Raw genomic sequence first — 20,287 nt, forward strand, 5'->3', positions numbered from 1 at the left:
TAAATTTCTTTGATTGAACCAGAATCTCATTTTCGACATGTTCAAAATGGTCCGTTTTAGTTTAAGGAGAAAAGAGTAAAAGGGGCATAAAAACACTACTCTTATTAACCAGTCGAACATTTTTATTTTTATCTTGACCCTTTTAACATTTTTCTTGCTACAAAAGAAAATATATATTTTACCGAATAATAGTTACTATTAAATTTTACATACTTAGTGATAAGTTACAAGAGAACCTGATGGAATTGCTGCAACTGTTACCGAACTATTTTTGAATATAATCCAGACGTTGAATTGATGTTTAGGGTAAGTTAGATTTTTGTCGGCTAAAGCGTACTGGTTTCCTCACGGTCACAAAAGCATATTTCACAATTCCGATTAAAAACTTCCTAGAGAACCTTCCGACCACAAATTTAATCACAGCGACAGTCCCAGCAAGTTCCGGTGTAAAAATAACGTTGGTACACATTCAGCTACCTTACAGTATAGTTATTATCCTAGTATTTTTTTTTATAAAAATTTTGTTTCTTCACAAAACTAAATATTACATTTCTATACACAAAATACACAAAAATCAGTCTAGATATGTACACTGTTTTCCACTGATTACAAATAGTTATTTATAATTGTGGGTTGTTATTTTTTCTGCTTTAACTTACCCAAAGAAGGGGAACACCATCAAAAATTGGCAATTTTGAATCTAACGCGAAACGAATCTACGGCTATAACTAAAACTGCTAGATATTTTTTTTAACGTTATACCCTGTATTATTATCAAAAATCCTTTATGTCAAAAATGGTGTTCACCTTCTTTCGCGATATACCATTCTGGGTCGGACGACACACTTTGGCCGGCTCAAATTTGAAACCTTACCGAAACGAAATTGCAGTCGCGAGCTTCCACATCAGCCCCACTTGACGGACATTAAAAATCCGCTTTGTACCGCCTAATTTAGTAAAATCGTTGCGTTATCACTTAGCCTAATTAATTTTGTTTTCATTAAACCTGGCCAGTGACGATACTTCTACCATTGCACAAATTACACTGTACACATTATAGTTTAAGCTTAATTGGTACCTATTATAGAGTTGTCAGATGCATATATCACACAAAGTTTTGGCTAAACTCTGTGGTAAATGTTATCCTGCCAACTTAGTTTTTATGGGTGAAGCGATAAACACTCAATAACAGAAATGTTGGCAAAAAATTCCGAAGACAATCCAAAATCATGAAATCACAACTTCAGTAGATAGATATGGATTGCCTTTTGACAGAATATAACGGCAACACGCGCACAACTAATGAGGTCAATGTTGTAATAACTATATCAGAAAAAATAACTTTAACACTTTCCAAGCTTTCCCACCTTCCCTTAACCTATTATCAAAGCGTACCGCCACTGCAGCACACTATTATATCAATTCTAGAGTTAAAGGAATACATCACATCATTATGAGTTATATGGAACACGAGGCAGGTTGAACGGTGGGGTGGTTGGTCCTTTAACTACTTGCTATTTTAATATTTTTCGATTGTGACACAAACCTGGTATTCAGTGAATAATAAGAGAGGGGGTACTCCTCAAAATGGGGAAGCACAAAATAGAAAAGCTGTGCTTCAGGAACTTAGGCTCTGTAGGAAGTGAAATTCAACTAATTAAGATAAGACCCACCGAACTCAACAATCAAGAAACTTAGATCGAAAGAAACTTTCAACGAGTTTCAACGTTTATCAGGTCAACAGCGTATATAAGCGCTGCTTACTGTTTTGACCTCGAACTATACAAGTTAGAAATTCACTTCGGTCTATAAACTGATGGCATTTTTGTGAATAGGTGGAACAAGCGTATTTTAGAGCGATTCTAAGATGATGCAACCAAGTTCTCTCTCGTCACTTACATTGGTGAGTTATCGATTCACCGGCTAGTGCACATTCAATATCGAACAAACAGTGGTCAACGACTCTCTTGTATCTCAGGAGACTAATTGATACTCTTCTGAGATGTAACAGAGCGGGTTTTGGCGATAAATCCAAACTAGTCGACACCTACAATGTTATTGTGAAGAATGTGTTCTAGAGATCATTACTAATTTGCTATCAAATCGGTTAAACAAAATTGGTAATACAATCGTTTTTCGCGAAGACTGCTGCAGAATTTACAACTGGACATATTTATTAGTAGAGGTTGCACGTTGAATTAACAATGGATATAAAGTAGATATTGTTTTTCAGATTTGTCTTAAAAAAGGTATCTAAACCATTAATTTGAAAGGTGAAATATGGCATTGTAGATGAGAGCGCATCAAAAAGAATAAGAGGAGATATACAGCTATCCAAAAAAGTTTGTGACGTTTGCAGTGTATGTAAGCCGTTAAGGTAGCAATTTCTCCAGACATTCAAGAATGCTGATGGGGAATGCATAAACCAGATTTAGTACCGGCTTTTATAATAATTCAATTCCAGTTATTGATACAGTAGAGATGATAAGAAACTGCGGTTTTTCTGATGTTACTTAGATAAGTAACAGTTTGGAGATATTTTATATGAGATGTATTTTTTAATTTGATTGAGCAATATCCTAGGAGTTCTACACAAAAAAATAGCTCTTTTAAGTACCGATGTCGAATATATCGCAATATCCGAGGCTTATAAAGAAGCTGTTACTTTATTTATTGAGAGTCAAAGTGCATTGATTGCAATGCCTTCAAATCTCATATCTCACAAACGAACTGATGAGTTCTAATAGTTCTAAAATCGGTTTTTGGGGTGTTCGTGCTATTGAAACAAAGAGCTAGAACGGGGTCGTAGTGGACCTCAATATTATCAAATAAATTATATTATTTTGTAGGTGGAAGTGTTGAAACTAGTCAACACATTAGGTAACTTTTAGGTGGTTAAAACTTTTGTGATTTAAACAAAAAACACATGTCATTGTTAACATAGAGTGTTATTTCATTTTATTTGTTCATATGCGCGCGCAGTACACTCTTTATGGCCAATTTTTAATTTTTCTACTGAAGAATCAAGACTTTACACAAGTCTATTATTCTACCGACATACCCACAGAAAAAAAAGCATAAAATATTAAAAGACTTTTGTATCTTTGTAGAGAAACTTTCAAACCAACCAACCCGCTGATCAACCAATAGTTACCACTGGTATTGAATCAAAAATAAAGTTAAGTCACTCCGCGCACACTAGATGCTCGCACTAATTTGTCCCGTCCTGTATCGCAATCTGAAAACGCGGAACAGCTCTAAATTATCGGCATGCCGTTGGACAGTAAAAAATGATTCCTTATAAAAAATATACTACACCTCATTCCAATCACTTGGAAGACTTACAAACGAACGTAAGTAGTTTATTGAACCAATATACCTACAATTTGCCCCTAAGAGGACAACATTTAAGAAGATACTTCTTAATATCACAATAAGAAAACGCTTAAAATTATCATAAAAACATGGAATACAACGTATTTCCATTAACTCTATAGAAACCGTCAACTAATCAATAACGAACCGAAATCAAACAACTTTTAACGCATAAATCTGAAGATTTAGAGCTGCTTGCGCTTTCCTGTATCAAAACAAAAATGTCCACTCACTTTTACGTTACGGCGGACAGCTCCTTAACCTCACTTTTTCATCCGACCGGGCGGATCTTTGCTCGAACTACCGCGTCTCGGAGCACCTGGAGGGGGCTGCGCTCCAGGGATCGCTGGGGGCGCCATTGCCACTCCGGAGGCGCTTCCAAAATAAAAGAAAGACGCACAGTGGCACAGCCGTATAGATGTCATTCGTTGTGAGGCAATGGTGAATGATTTCATGGTTGTTGCAGTTGTGGTAGTGGTGGTGTGGTGGAGGATGAGAACGACGCGGAGATAGGGAAAGAAAAAACAGATGTGTAATGTTAGTTGAGGGTATTATATAACCTCTAATTGACATATGAATAAAAAAGTGAATTCTATTACCATATTTTAACAGTCAGATAATGACTTAATGTGTGTTAGAGCTCGATAACGAGATACACTTGACCTTCTGAAGTCAGCATACTGGATATATGCAAATAAGTTCCAAAGACGGATCCTCACGATTCAGCGAATCAAAGATAAGCTGATGAGCATTGGTAATTATCAAGTTCGGTCAAGAAAAATGGCTTTTGGCAACATTTTACTATTAATTCACGATGTGGTTGGGATCCGGCTTTAAACTCCAAACTCGACTGATCCACTGAAAATGATATGATACTCACTTCGCCTGCTTCGAGGTGCTTAAATCCGAGGTGGAGGCATTGGGAGCAGTCTGTCTTAACCTCATAGAAACTCTTCGTTCGTGGCTGTCATACATTCTAGGAGAATCTAAAAATGATTTAAAAATGCGTCGTTTTGACATTCAACAACGAAATAATTCTAACGGTATTTCAAAATAAAGCACTGATATTAAACAAATATATATATATATATAAGGCATCCCAGAAACATTTGCAAATTATTACGGCATGCTATCGTAGATGAATTTCACATATTCAAAAATTCCATTGTCAGTATGACTGATTTAAGGCCTCAATTGAAAACTGCCAAAAAATTAGGATGTGTGATGATATGTATACACTCAGCTAAATGAAAAGAAGCAATTGCAGCACCAGTCATGCTGATTGCTCTATTTTTATATACTAATTATTTGTAGTAATGCTTCTGGAGTACACTATATTTTAAACTCACTACTTGTAATAACATCGTCTAAAGGAATGGGAGCAGGCGCATCGTGCGTTCTCCGGCTCCTTTGCGGTTGCTGCGCAGACGTAGCATCCCCAACTTGCCCACCCGTAGCTCCTGCCGCGTGAGATCCATAACGCGTAACTGCGCGGCCTGTATTGTCTTCGCAGTGGCTTCCTCGAGAACCTCCTAAAACATCCCCAAATGCAGCCCAAAACTTTAATTCATCCCACCTAACTTCCACTTACCGAATTTGAGCATATTCCAATCGAACACGTAATCATACGTGAAACCTTGCCTATGGAACAACGTCCGGAACAATTGTCTTAGGTAACTGTAATCGGGTCTCTCTTCAAACCTCAATTGTTTGCAGTAGTTCAGATAGGTGGAAAACTCAGATGAATAGCCCTGGAACAGCACTGAAGTTACATGGCGGTTTGGCATTGAAAAAAATTATTGGTCACCTTGCATAATTCTTCTATAGGAGTGGAGATTTTCTTTTCGGATATTCGCTCGTATTTCTGACGCTTGGTGGCCGCCTTCAGGCCTTGCCACGGTAAAGACCCTCTATTGAAATACATGAGTACATAACCTAAGGATTCGAGATCATCTCTTCTGGACTGTTCTATGCCTAAGTGGGTGTTTATACTGGCGTATCTGGCAGTACCTAGAAATGAAACGAAATACTAGTTTTATTAGCAAATTAATTCAAAAAGAGCTAATAAGCTCAAATTATAATAACAAATGGGAATAAAGAGATCTTCTTTAGCGTCAAAAAATGATACTATATTAAAAAGTATTTGCGATGTATCTCGTACTATTACTAAATTCATGAATATCATGTACTAATTTCCTTGATCATGAAATTCGTTTATTCTACTAATTTTTTTGTTCATGATTAATCTCCTATCTCATTGCGGAAATTAAAAAGTATACAAATCCACCCAACAGACACCCACAAAATCTCACTTAACGGTGGCGAGTTGAGTGTCTGTATAAGTTGAACCTGCTTGCAAGCGAACGTTTATTTGAAAATCTTTTGAAACTGTATAAGAACTTGAATTTTCAGAAGATTTAGAAGAATTTACAAGTAAAAAATCATGGTTTTTAAAAGAGACAAAAAAATATAAAAAATATATAGAAAACATTAATTGCCATGAAATAGAAAATTTTGAAAAGTTGATTGAGATACTAAGCAAAATATTTTTCTATTATTGGTTATAGTTTTTGCCTCAACCCCACTTTAAATTGCAACCCCCTTTTTAAAATATCACAAAGTTCTTCTGCCTCTTGCACAAAGAAAGCTTAACAACCTGTACCCACATTTTCCATTCCATAAATCAACATGCCACAATGGTAACAATAACTATAAAAATCTCCGTATTATGCAGTTAAGGTCAACAGCGTTGCACACTTTTTTCAGCCATTGTAATTGCCAACGAGTTTCCTTTTCGAAACGGCTGCCCCTTTACGCAACACCCCCTTGAACGGTGATTTTATTAATAATAATTATAAAATAAGTTATTGCATGCATGTTCTTGAATTGTCTTTAATTAGGTATGGTCGCACTAAGGTAATTAGAATTATTCAACATTGTTTGGTGTGTTTTACTGAAGAAAAACCGCTGTGGGTTACTTAAACAGTGATTGTATCTCATTGAAAATGAGATATTGTTGTTAATTGTTTGCAATAGAGACAAAAAGCTATAAGAAGACGATCCTAAATTCCAGGTGGACGTTCTACGGCATAATTATTATAACCATTGTTAATCTGACAATATTTTTAGGATTTCGTTTAATATAAATCCAGGAGATCGAAATACCTGTTTAATCAGCTGATTTGGCAACTGCTCATTTGGCACGCCAAATACGAAGTGTAATTTTGGTCACTACATGTGAATTGCATAATCTCAAGCAAACTATAGGTTTCTGTAGGTATTTAAATAATAGAAGCACCTTGTCAGCTAATAAGTAGATTTTGAATAATATTTCTATCGAAATAAAACAATATTTGGGGTTACTGGCATAAAATGTCTTAACACCGAAACATAAAACATTGTTTTTCGGACATGTGTATTTCAGGGATACATATGACGGACTCTAAAAATGTTGTAAGGGTCATAGTAATTAACAATATTAGAAGCTAACGATAGTACCCCTAGTCGGACCGTTAATCAATCAAATCAGAGGTAATAAACATTCTTCATGCGCTTGTTATCATTTAAACCTAATGGAACTAAAACCGTTAATTCTATGCATAACCGATTTGAAGAAACTAATTGTATTTACAACATCCTGATGTCAGGGTTAGCAATCTGACCTTCGCCGGTGTTTGATAATAAGTAGTAATAATAAAGCGTAGTTCTTTAACCTTTCCAATGTCATCGCAATCACAACCAAAAATACTCACCTGTAAGATTTTTGTTTTCCTTGTAAGGTATGTGTTGATGGGTACGTCCGTCCCTGTATTTCTTAGCTAAACCAAAATCTATAATATACACAAGGTTGCCCTTCTTTCCTAAGCCCATTAGGAAATTGTCCGGTTTAATGTCCCTGGAAGCACAATTCTAATAAGCTGTCAAATACCTAAACGTTTTTGATCCTTGCCTATGAATGAAATTCCTAGAATGGATAAAATCGGTGCGTGAGATCAATTGGTCAGCTAGTAGCAGGACCGTCTTGAGCAAGAAGCGGCGCGAACAAAAATTAAACAGATCTTCTAGAGAAGGACCCAGCAGTTCCATCACCATGACATTGTAGTCGCCCTCGGTGCCGCACCACTTCATTTGGGGGATACCCACTGCGGTGAAAAACAAATTATCCCTAAATGTCTTGCCCAAAAATAACCGCGTTATTTTTAGCTAACGGGGAAGCGTCAGCGAATTATTTGATTAGTAATAAATCAACGCATTTCCCATATAACTACGTCAATCTTATAAAATAACGCTACAATAGTTTTACATAATATCGCTACAGGGAAACGGGTCGTTATGTGATATGGACCACAGTATTCCCATTAACAAAAATAATCATTAAAATTTTTACAGCCCGTCGAGGCAGCTAAACAATAAGTTAATCATTTGATAACAGTCAACGACTGTTTAGGCTGGATTATTCCAATTGGTTGGTAATGACGCACAAAACAATTTTATACCTACATGGATGCAACAAGGGGTTCTAGTAAACAGGTAGTAACATTGAATTTTGAAATATTATCTTTCTTGATGATTTTGGTAATCTTGGAATTTCCTTATTTTTATCTTTACCCAATCTCAATATTTTAAATACCATTTCATAAGGGAAAATAGCTTCTAAGTCATAAGTTACTAGGTTTAATTTTTACGGTAATATCAACCATTATATCTCTTTAAAAAAATGGATAAGAAAAAACATTGAAGTATTTATATCATCATCTTTGGCATCAAGAACAGAGAAATTATGAAAAATGTGGAGCGATCTTATATAGGTCGAATCATATTTGATATCGCACTTACGAATTATTCAAAAGCCAATTAACAATTCACCGGAAAACCTTATATTACTATATGCCAAATCAGGATAGTGCAGGTTTTGAATTTTTACCATTTAGCAGAAGTAGGTACCATGAACATGAAATAATAAAATTATCAAATCCAAATTTGCAAACTATTCTGCTTTGCAGTAGATCCATTGGCTGCAGTTTATTATTATTATTGATAGATTGAGTGAAATTGAACCAAAAGTGTCACAAAATAAAGCAAGTCATTAAAGAAAATAGATTTGTTTTTGAAGTAAGAGTTGAATTCAACATATGAGATTGATAGATAAAAACCATAAAGTTCTTTGAACAGACTTATTGTAAAATCAGTGCCGTTTCTCCAACTGAATTAGAATAATGAAATTTCAAATTGTGTTTAGACTTTGGTTACCATTTAAAACTATCCGAGTTGTCATGGAAAATATATTAGAAAAGGTAAGATAGATATGAATATGATGGGAATAAAAAATTCCAAATTGAAATTTGTAAAAATCTCTTTTATGGCCTTTCCATTGATTCAAATCCTCTATTGAATTAAACTAGGTAATAGGAATTTTATTTAACCCCTTTTTTTTCTTGCCAGATTTACTTTCAAATTTTGATTTTGTAATTGGTCCATCAAACATACTCATATGTGCTCTCTGAAATGGTGGTTGTCTAAATTTGAGATTAAATAAAAAAAGACCTTGACTTCAAGAAAATTATGCTTTACAATTTGTTTACTTCTGGATATTTTCATTGATATTATAGAAAAAATGCGGGAAAACTCAAATATTCATAAAGATTCTTCTTCTCCTAAATAATTTGAAAACTACTTATCATAGAAAAACCAAAGACCACACATTATAAATAAACCTTTTATGAAGAGTTCAAATCTGGCTAATTTAATAGACTTAACAATGGCTAATATAACAGAAACTTAACAAGAACAAAATAGCTCACTTTTTACCAAGTAAACGTTCTTGGTGTGATAGAATTCCATACTATTATTAATAGAAACTAACTGAGAATAAGATTAATCAATGCTTAAATGAAAATCTTTATTTGTGTGTTACGACAGTATATTATATCAACTAACTTTGACTGAGATTATTCTGCAATTTCATTATTCTAAGAAGCTTTTATGGTGAAGAACATTATTGTTACTTAAAATTAAAGAAAAAATGAACAATTATCCTAAAACTTATAGAACTCATTTCTATTTATTTCACAAATTCAAAAATTTGTGTTGTAAATAATGTTACTACATATAAGTATTTTGTATATTGTCAGTCAGGATACCATCTAATAATGTCTCTCTTACTAGGTTTAAGATGCACAGTTAGGTACCTAAATACAGGTTCAAACTCTTAAACTCACCTCCACCCTGCATCATTCTATAGAATTTGGATTCTATATGCAGCTGGGGATGTCTGGTTTTAATACATTCTAGCTTAATGGCTACTTCCTCTCCCGTGGAAATATTAGTTCCTGGAAGGTAAAACAGTCAAAGATAACAAAGATTGTTGGAGCAAGATCTTTGTTTACAAGGCAGTGTCAACCCAAACTTAGGATATCTCACCTAAATAGATGTCCCCAAACGAGCCCGAGCCAATTTTGCGGCCCAGTCTGTACTTATTACCCACTCGGAGCTCCATTCCTTCGGATAATCGCGATTTTACACAACAAAAGACATTAAAATGAAGTCGTTTCGTTTCTTTAGGCGGCCATATTACATTTGCCAACTATCGTAGGAAATTTGACGTAACCTAGAGTTCAATTCCCGTGCACTTTCGAGGTTGAGGTGTGGCCTCGAGGTTTGCGAGGGATGATTAGAAAAATCCAAATATCACAGATAAATCACTAGTTGAATGTAACTACGTTGAAACCATTTTTTCTGCTGGACTTTACGGCGACACATCACACGAACAACCAAAGGAATGAAATGTCCAATTTTTTAATTTGTCAGATTAGACGCATATGTCAAACTAGGCGCTACGTACCGATGTTATCAACCGAATATTGGCATTAGAACAATGGCGACCAGCTGATGGATGTGTGTCGTGGATTATGTCAATGCTCTCCTACAGGTAAAAATGCTAGATTCGGCCAATTAGAAGACGAGCTTTTTGACAAAAGTCAATGGTCGATTCAGATTCTGAGCATTGAAGAATATATACTCATCTTTGTCTTCAGTATAGAATTAATAAAAGACAAAACGCAGTAAATTTAATCTTTACTTAAAAAATAAAACACCTATTTTCTTCGAGTTTCTTATTGGTAAAAAATTATCTCAAGCAAAAATTACGATCATTTGAATTTAGGCGCAATATAAAATTAATAAAACTAAAATACTAAACAATTTTATTGAAGAATTGACTTAATTTTCTGAAGCTGTATTCAATAATTCATTGCGTACAGCATCAGCTGCTTCAGTCATGTCCAATCCCTCTAAAATATACAGGAGGTTGTCTAGATTTGCGTCCTCATCGTCTTCGAACCACAAATTCATCATATGTTTGGCTTGTTCAAAACGTTTTGGGTTTTCATTTTTAAACCATTCAATTTCATCTGCTTGGTAGCCTGCCAAATTTCAAGAAATAAAATTATTTGAAACGGAAAATAATGGTCTAAAAACTACCTAATTTGGTGCCTAACTTTTCCCAATCGGGAGCGATTTTTTCGATAAGTGTCTGCAATCGCTCCATATTAATGTCTTTGGGTCGTTCCTTCCTTTGATTGGTTTCTTCGGTGAAGTATTCATTCTGTTTGAAATCTTCAGGGTTTTGTTCCTCCGTGAAAATATTATCTTCAGTTTCTTGTTCAGTTTGAGCCTCCTAAAGCCTCACTTGGTATTAATTGAAAACAAATAAATATTTTCCTTACTTGACTATTTTCTTCGCTTCTACCGGGTTTCTCGTGGGCAATTTTGTGCATCATGACTTCCAAGTATTTCGGTAACGGGTGGTTTTGAGTGTTGATAGAGAAGAAGTACGGACTGCGCCTGGCGAGAAGTCTCAAAGCCCGCCATCCTATGAAAAGGCATAAATGGATAATGTATTATTTATTAATACAATTTTAGTTTCCTTTTTTATTTATCATCATTTTTCTATCGATTCATCAGTAACGCAACCACTAAAAGTAGAACCACCATACACTTAAATAATAATTTTAAGGAAAAAAAAACTGTATTCATCATTTTGTCCAGATGGCAATAGGTTAACTGCTTATCCTAAATGCAATAGGTTGAAAACTTCTAAGTTTTAATTATACAATTGATTATCATTTTCAAACAGTATAATACCACTTCAATACTCACCAAAGTTACTGTCTTTCAATAAATTATCCTCATCTTTCACAGCTGCACCAGATTCTACTTGGCTAATAGCATCTGCAAAGTAATCATCCATAGAAGGCAGAAAGTCCCTGTCTTTGCAAGCTTCCAAATTGCTTGGGCAAATGTTCCATAACTTTGTCAGATCTGGACTGATTTTAATCCATATTTAAATAAATTTAGAAAACCTAAAAATACATACTTCCCCAAATAGTTTTTCTTCTCACGATGCGCTTCCCTTATTAAATCGCCAACAAAAACTCCTGATTTTTTGCCTGCTGGCATTTCCATAGATTCGTTTTGTGGCAAAAACTTTTTTATTTCTAAAATTAAACACATTTTGACCTTCTAGGGTCAAGTTATGTTAAAGGCAATATACCAGGACAACCATCATTTTTCCAAGTGTTCCATAATTCCTCCCTTTTTAGGATATTCCTGATTATTACAGCAAAATTTTCGCCATCTGGAGGTGTCTCTCTTAATAAATTATATACCTTTTCAGAAGAATTTTGAATCCATTCTTTCTGATCGGCTTTCAATTCGTAATTATCTCTGAAGTTTTTTTTTATCATAAATCTTCCAGAAATGTAGGTTTAAAGCAAAAACTTACGATTTAAACTTAACTGATGAGGTCAAGTACTGAAACACAATCAAAAACTGTAATAAAACGGATCTCCTAAAACTGACATCATTCAATTGGAGATCCAATAGCTTTTGGCTGGTCAAATATTTGGCAAAATATCCGACGTTTGTAGATTGTTCCGACGCAGATATGTAGTCTAGTTTTATGCCTTGAAATGTGTTTAGTATGTTTACGGAGTGCTACAAGATATTAATTAATTTATTGTCTTTAAATCCAGTTTATGTATGGGAAAACTTACAGAACAAAACATTTTCCATTGAACTTTATCATAACACTGATTAGGATTTCTAAAAAAGTCTTGCAGTTGCCAAAATTTGCAATAAAAAGAGAAGTCGATGACATGTTTTTGATCTCCAGAAATTATTTCTGTAACCACATCATCTGCAGTGTCTGAACCATATTCAGTAACATTTTCCAGGTTAAATTCACTTACAATATTCAAACCTGTCAGAGAAATAAATATGACACATTTTGTTGTTAAAAAATAGGTATTTAAAAACCCACCTGATCTCTCAGAAAATGGAAAGAATTTTGCTAAGAATAAGAGAATTTTACCACAAAATACTGTGGCAATGGTTCTGGATAAGCGCCTGAGCAAATCATTACAAAGACGCAAAAGATGGTTTTTACAGCCAGTAAAAAAGAGCTCCTCTTTCCAGATTTGTACATTATCTTCAACAAAACTGAACATATTTTGACACGCATCTAAGGTCAGTGTATCAAATATATCACCTGAATAACAAAAATAAAATAGCAATATCCACACATTTCGGATTCACAGAGTGTTGATTAGCAAACATTCAGAATTCTCCAAATGCCACTTAGTGTGGATGGAGTGCTCTAGGCAAACCATCATTTTCTATATTTTTTACATAGATAAAAGAAGTGATAAATAATGTACTTTATTTGTTAATTAGCATTATAATACTTCCATTATTAACTCTATTTAAGGGCAATTTTAATCACATAGTACTTTATCAGCTTGCTTCCAATAAAGGTTTCACATCTTTTAAAACAGCACTGCAAGTTTTTGAAGAACCAAAAATATTTTTCAGTAGAGAAGTGTACCAGAATCTTGGTCAATGGCTGTCTTATCATATTGTCAGCAATTGCATGCAATTTAATTTTTTACAGAGGCATATTTTTTCCCTGGTATATATCTAAATTTAGTTGTGCATTTCTTTTATGGTTTTTTTGCCCTTACTTGAATGACTTGATTTGTCGTTTTTGACTACAAGTAATCATAAGAATTTTGCAGACATCATAAGGAGCCTACATCAATATGCTGATGAAAAATTTATTGTGCCTTAATATCTTAAATTAAAAATTTGTCTAAATATATACAATTAACAAGTTTTTGCCTTTAAATGAAAAATGTATCAGTTATTAAATGTTTCTTACAAAATTATTGCTTTAATTATATATATATACATACCCAATAACACTACTGGCATTGTAGGAGTGATCAAATGTTTTCTGCATGATTGAATGGAAAATTGAACAAATGATTTTAAACATTCGACTCCAACTTCTTCAGCTAATAAGTCAAGCAAAAGATCCCTAAAAGCTTCATCAAGTGGGGTTTTGATATCTGCTTCTGTACGTTTGTAAAAACTGATTTGAGTATCAAGAAGTTCTATGTTGCCCTTGCTGAAGGTGGTTTTAAGGGATTGCTATTAAGGAAGGAAATATGTTTAATCAACTTCATATAGTTTTAATTGTAGATACCTTGAATTCTGTTCTCAGTTTATCGAAGTTTGCTTGTACTCTGGATGAGGACATTATGTTGTTCGAGCGCGTTTACTGATATTATATGTTATATTAAACTTTTTTTCTTTGTACTCATTCTATGATTTTGAAAACCGTAAAACTACTTTCTTAGCTTTAAATTGTTATATAAAGTAAGAAAATGATAAATACGGAAAGAAGCAATGGCAACAACAACAATGAAAAGATAGGTTGAAATATTTAGAATTAATGACTTTCAATTCTGACTCTAAGTTATGCAACCAAAAACTCGTTATAATTTTGTATCAATCTTCTTGCTCTATGTAGTCTTTGTAGAGAATGTGTTTGTCGAATTTAAAACCAGATAAATTATATATATTTTTTAATTTATTAGATTGCTATTGGTTTGTTTATTTTTGTTTGTTGATGTTGCTTTTTAGATCTTCAGATTAATTTTTTTAAATTGTGTTGCTTTATTAACAGATAGATACTTTGAGTGTGTCTCAGATTTGAAAAGGAGCTTTGCAAATAAAAACGTGAAATCAATCCTCAAATAAAAACTTTAGTACCATGCTTCGAAGACCTCCTACTGCTATAGAACTGAAACTGGATGATATAGTGGAGTTTGAGCAACTAAGAAGAAAAGTAAGACTCTTCTTGCTGCACTGAATAGCAAGTTATTTATAAGATTAAACCAGATTTATAGGTTTTATAGGATAACATAAGTATAGTAAAAGTGTTTTGCGAAATGCAGTTTATCTTCTTTGTTTAGTATTTTGTGTTTGTATCATTTCATTTCAATCTAAACATATTTCTTCATTTTAGACGAAGCAACAAGATAAATTGCAGAAATGTTTCTCAAATGATTTCCCACCAATTCCATCAGGCATAAAGACTAAAGTGGAAGTTTACAATAGAATTGTTGGATACAGTCCTAATCAGTCTAATGGGTCATCATAACTAGTTCTCTTTAATATCAACTGCTACATGCTTTGTAAACGTCTATTTTATTCCATTCATGTTAAATAACTGAGTATTTTAGAATTATTTTCCGAGCACATGCAATGTGCCACCAATAACAATATAGACTTAGTAAAAGTAAAATACCATATAAAATGTATAATTTAAAAGTATATACATAAATTAGAATGTCATTTAAAAATCTGTAAATTAAACATTGAATGAGTTATTTAAATTTTCAATTATTATATTTCCTATAAATTCAAATCTCAAAGCGTTATTATGTTTTAGTTAACATATATTAAGTACTAATAATATTGTCAAATTTGACCAAGAGGGATTTAAGGTGCCATAATACTGATTAAATGAATGTCCTTCGATTGGTGGAGCCTAGTATTACCTTCAACTGAAAATTTTGAATAATGAATTCTATTGTTAAAGGCAGGAGTAATATTTTAGTATTTGCACATAAATAAATGCAACATTTCTACTTTTGATTTCAATCAAAACTTTTTTAATTAGCGATATTCTCATTAATTCGTCATTATTGAAATATACAAAAAAATCGGGTACATTTTACGCAACTTTAAAAATAAGTAAAATTCATGAAATTTTGCGTATTTCTACAATATTTGAAACAAGAAATAAAGATATAACTAAGTATATATTAATATTCATATACATACATAAGTATGTGTAAATAAAATTACTGTATTTGGTTAATTCTACATAAACTCGACGACTTGACGACCAAAATGAATGGTCCTTCTTGGCCAGGCACAAAAGTGGACGGGACGACTTCCAGCGAACCCGATGGAATGTTCGAGAGTTCCAAGACCACATATCCAGACCTAAAATAAAAATGCAATGTTAGTAAGTCTACATCATAATTTATTTAAATTTTACCTATAGGGTCCTGAAGATTTGGTTTTAAATGGTGCACTGACACTTTCATCATTGACGTGTTTAATCATAGCCTGAAGTCCTATTTGGTATTGCTTTGGACCTTTCAATTCCAGCAACAGTTGGTTACTATTAGTGTTGCTTTCAATATCCAGTCGAAATTTAGGGTTTGCAGGATATGTTGCAGGATGGTTAGGACAGCCTCCAGCTGTTGATCCTTTCCACTCACCTGTAATCTAAATAAATATATATTTTTTGGCTGTGATAATAGTGTTTTTTTTATATTTCGAACCTGTCTTTCTTCTATATATGGATCTTTAATTTCACTCAATTTAAAGGGACAAGTAGCGTAGGCCCTTAAAGTGTAATAAATGGTGGCACTTTTCTCATATTGAGAGACTACTATTGTGTAGTCTCTACTGCTATTGGGGGTCAAAATAATTTTGCACAGGTAATGCGGACTGTTAATTTTTACACCGTCGATGTAGGGAGGGGGATCGTCTGTAACAAATCTGGGCATTTTGTATCAATCAGGCTGAAAATTTCAATTTTCTCCTTACAAGGATAAAATACTTTTCGTCCATTTTTATAAACGAAAAGCGTGATAAATTCTTTGTTGTTTCGGAAATCTTCGATGTCGGTAATGTGTCTGCTGAGCAGAAGCCAAACGGCTCCGGAAGCCTCGGAGGTTACGCTTAACGAAAATTGAGGATTGGCTGCGACTGTGTATAGGTCTTTTGCAGGGCCTGTACCTGCATGCCACATTCTGAAAATTATGATTGTGTGGCCAGCTTGAATAATGAGACTTTTATACTCAAATTTCGAATTCTGTAATTCAAAGAATAATTGATCTCTGTCCTCCGAGCCTATGAACAATTAACATAATGCAAGAAGTAGGGCGAAAAAAGAACCGTCTACCACCAAATAATTTTCAAATCATAGTTCTGTTTAGGTTTTAATATGTAGTTAAAAATGAGATTCAAAATATATAATTTTATACCTACCGCAAGGTGTAATAAAGTCCTTTGTCAAAAAACTTTGAAGCATAAACAGAAAAAGTGAGTAAATATTTGAATTTTTTATCATCGACTTTCGTGGTATACAAAACTTCATCCAAATTCCCTTTTGTTGTACAAAGATATAGCCAAAAAATGAAATTAAAATTTCAATTTGAACGTAGTTTGAGAACATAAATGTTGCGAAGTCAGGCTAATATGATATTTTGACCTTAAAATTGTTCAAAGGTGGACCACCTAGTTTTGCTCATATTCTTAATTAACACTGTTTATCAATTATCTTTTAAGTTACAACACTCAAAACTTGGAACTAAAATGCATTAATAAACTGTTCATGGGAAGAGAAAACTTACTGATGTATGCAGTAAGTGAACTTAAATAACTCTGGATTCCAATTCATGTAAAACACATCAAAGAACTTTAGTAGACTATCGTAATCGATCCAGAAAACCCCATTGTCAAATTCTGCCGCGCTATGCGGGTCATAATTCAATAAATGTTGCAGTTCTTTGGTCCAATGGACCAAATCCAGTTCAGAATAATTCCCACGCCAACGTAAATGAGACCAAGGATTTTTCAGTTTTAATAATCTGACCTAAAACTTCATTTGATCAATGTTTTTGAGGAATTTTAAGCGAATTTTCATACATCATTAATAGTTCGAACATCCATAACTGCATAAGCATGTGTGGCAACTAATCCACTTCTCTCTGCGTCCATATCTGATAATTCCCCAGTGGCTACAGAAACTAGCACATCTCCTTTTGCGATCCTAGTTTCCAAAATCGTAAAAAGTGAATCTTTGTTAAAGTCAGGATCTCCTAGGCGGATTCCTGCACGCTCAGGAATCCAACCAGTTAAGGCGTGTAAATCAATATTCTACAAAACTAAAATTGCACAGAAATTTACGGCATATGCCAGGACAATTCACGCTATTGCTGCCAGGAAAATCATATCCTCCCATAACTTTCATATACGCTTTCTCAAGTAGTGATACCCAGAACTCGGATTTGTTGCTTGAATAAGAACACAAAATCCTGCCATGTCTGTCTATGGGCAAATAATCGTCGATTATAACTTTTCGTGGGATGCCGTTGATGTGCAGTTTAATCATATATTTGCCTGTGGTAATTTTTTTAATGATGTAATAGCAATAATGCAGACATTGTTGTTACCAAATGGGTTGTATAGAGGTCTTCGATCTTTTGATTGTGGATAAATTACAGCGGTTACGAGTTTTCTGCCAAATTTTGCTTCATAATGGGCACTTACAGCTAGACTGGCCACAAAGGAACAGTCAGAAATCACAGTTTGTTTGATATGAAGATAATTGGGAAAGGTTCCATGGACAATACATGGATCAGGACTGATTTCTTGCAAGCGCACAAATTTGTATAACTCTCTTTTTTGTTTTGGAGCCAACAATAAATAACCATCTTTATCCGTAAATGGTATGGAGAACTGAAATCTGAATTTTTCCTTTAACTTGAGGGATTATTGAAAATAATTATTGAATTAAATACCGTTCACTTAAATCAATACTCATAAAAGGCACATAATCCCTTCCATTTATCTTGGAAGTATGTAGTAATACTGCCTTTTCCTTATCACTATAAGTATCTTGGCCTGATACCTAAGAGACAACAGAAAATTGATATATAAATTTGACTTTTATTTACTATAGAACGACAATATACTTGCAAATGAGCACTTGTTCCCCTATGAAGAACTGGTCGCTTTGCTGTTGAAGAGGTTGGTTTTTGATTAGTAACATTAGCAGAATGTACGGGAAATTTGAATGCGTCTACAGGCGCGTTAATGGGAGCTGGGGGTGTTTCTGTGACATCTCCTTTGATGCCTGAAGGATACCCAATACATGCATTCAATTATAATTTGGGATTTAATTGACTTTATGCTCAATAATTAATAAATAGTCAAAATTTTTCCATAACTTCCTACTTTTCCACCAAAGTTAACATAACGAATACAAACAATAGTCACAAAAAGAAATTCTAAAATAGTTGCAGATTTATAGTACTTCCTCAGTTTTAAGTCAATAAAGTAAAGGTCATTTTCCTAATAAATGCAGATAGTCACTTTTTGCAGATGGTGAGAAAAATAGTATACAGAACTTAAAAAAAAGTTTCTTAATTCACTCATATAAATGCCATTATTGTCTGTAATTTGCTAAAATTTTACTCTTAATGTTAAGAATTACTTTATTCATTTGCTATGAACATAACTATAATATTAAAAATAATTTACTTACCTTTCAATGTTTCTGCTCTCTCTAAGGCTTGTAAAGCAACACTTTTCAATTCACCTTGTAACAAATCTGGATATTTCATTACATATTCTACAGCCTTTGCATACAATTCAATAGCATCCATTTTATCCCCTTGCTCATCTTCTTCTATGGCTTGTTGCAACAGAAAATAGCATTGTTTAATTACAATTTTCTTTTCATTGTGCTCCTCATTTTCTGGTAGACTAGAATAGACAAAAGATTTCCCATAATGCAGTTACATTAAAATCTATTAATTAGAGGCAAAACTCTACAAAATTGACATTGTCAGAAAAAGACAAGAGAAAATAAAAATATTTAATACAAGTAATAACATAACATAATAAAAGCATTTTTCATAATATATTTCTTTTAACAAATACATCTAAAGACTCTACTCATATACTTACATTTCAATATCATTTTTAGCACTATTAATCAGTCCTTCAGCTCGAATTCTGTACTCCTGACTTTTAGTTCTAAGAGAATCACCTTTCTGATCATTAAAATTGGCTGCAGCTTGATCTAGCCACTTGGCAGCTACTTCATAATAATAAGCTGACGGTGTTAGTTGCCCCTCTTGATCAAATTTCACTGCTATTTTGGCAGCATTTATTGCATTTTCGATAAGTTGTTCTGGGTCAGGTGATGACATTGTAGTGTGTTTAACGAAGTAGTTTTAGTAATAAAGATTGGGCCGCAATTCTTAATGAAAATTTGGTAAATTTGTCAATGCAATTTTATTACAATTGCGATGAATCATTGCTGTTCATAGGATTGGTAAAATTATTGATATGATATAAGGCAATGTTTTAATATATGCAGTAAAAGGTGGGAATCACTGCAAAGTAGGAGGAGAGAATACTGTTTGGATGTAAATTTATTTAAGGAAAAACTGATAAAAACTGCAATTGACTAAAATGGCTAAGATTGATGAAAAAGCCAAATTAAATTAATAAACAAATTGAGAAAAATTGGAGGTTATATTTATGTTGACAATGTGACATTTTTTGAGAAAATACAAAAAAAAATTCCATTAGTAATAATGGAGGTAGATTCCAGCATTGGTCTCATCAATTCTATAATGCGTATTTGTGAGAATAAATTGACAAGTATTTCTCAAGAACGCTATAATTGTCGTAAAAATTTTATAATTTTAATTTAAAAATTTTTACAAAAAACAATTCAGCCCTACTGAGCAAGCGA

General features: G+C 33.4%; 4 protein-coding genes across 4 annotated transcripts in view; 1 reads left to right on the forward strand and 3 right to left on the reverse strand.

Annotated features, from left to right (window-relative positions):
* Samuel (SAM-motif ubiquitously expressed punctatedly localized protein) overlaps nt 1-20,287 on the forward strand; it is a 215,141-nt gene that overhangs the window by 803 nt on the left and 194,051 nt on the right. The window lies entirely within an intron of this gene.
* LOC136346389 (casein kinase I-like) lies at nt 102-10,180 on the reverse strand. The gene is made up of 9 exons (XM_066295487.1): nt 9,796-10,180; nt 9,594-9,704; nt 7,325-7,517; nt 7,128-7,270; nt 5,183-5,385; nt 4,967-5,126; nt 4,725-4,907; nt 4,256-4,361; nt 102-3,750 (listed from the first exon to the last, which is right to left on the reverse strand). The coding sequence occupies exons 1-9, from the start codon at nt 9,869-9,871 to the stop codon at nt 3,639-3,641; spliced, it is 1,287 nt and encodes a 428-aa protein (XP_066151584.1). The 5' UTR covers nt 9,872-10,180; the 3' UTR covers nt 102-3,638.
* Nucleotides 10,561-14,147, reverse strand: Hpr1 (THO complex 1-like protein Hpr1). The gene is made up of 11 exons (XM_066295804.1): nt 13,919-14,147; nt 13,626-13,863; nt 12,695-12,922; nt 12,429-12,634; nt 12,158-12,369; nt 11,927-12,099; nt 11,750-11,870; nt 11,533-11,699; nt 11,100-11,245; nt 10,855-11,050; nt 10,561-10,796 (listed from the first exon to the last, which is right to left on the reverse strand). The coding sequence occupies exons 1-11, from the start codon at nt 13,970-13,972 to the stop codon at nt 10,594-10,596; spliced, it is 1,944 nt and encodes a 647-aa protein (XP_066151901.1). The 5' UTR covers nt 13,973-14,147; the 3' UTR covers nt 10,561-10,593.
* Nucleotides 15,524-20,080, reverse strand: LOC136346560 (calpain-7-like). Its single transcript, XM_066295803.1, has 12 exons — nt 19,492-20,080; nt 19,067-19,287; nt 18,495-18,655; nt 18,321-18,430; nt 17,973-18,265; nt 17,729-17,919; nt 17,446-17,676; nt 17,151-17,392; nt 16,342-16,547; nt 16,074-16,282; nt 15,785-16,017; nt 15,524-15,729 (listed from the first exon to the last, which is right to left on the reverse strand). The coding sequence occupies exons 1-12, from the start codon at nt 19,734-19,736 to the stop codon at nt 15,585-15,587; spliced, it is 2,487 nt and encodes an 828-aa protein (XP_066151900.1). The 5' UTR covers nt 19,737-20,080; the 3' UTR covers nt 15,524-15,584.

The sequence above is a fragment of the Euwallacea fornicatus genome, chromosome 23 (genome assembly GCF_040115645.1).
Source record: "Euwallacea fornicatus isolate EFF26 chromosome 23, ASM4011564v1, whole genome shotgun sequence".
Classification (NCBI taxonomy): Eukaryota; Metazoa; Arthropoda; class Insecta; order Coleoptera; family Curculionidae; genus Euwallacea; species Euwallacea fornicatus.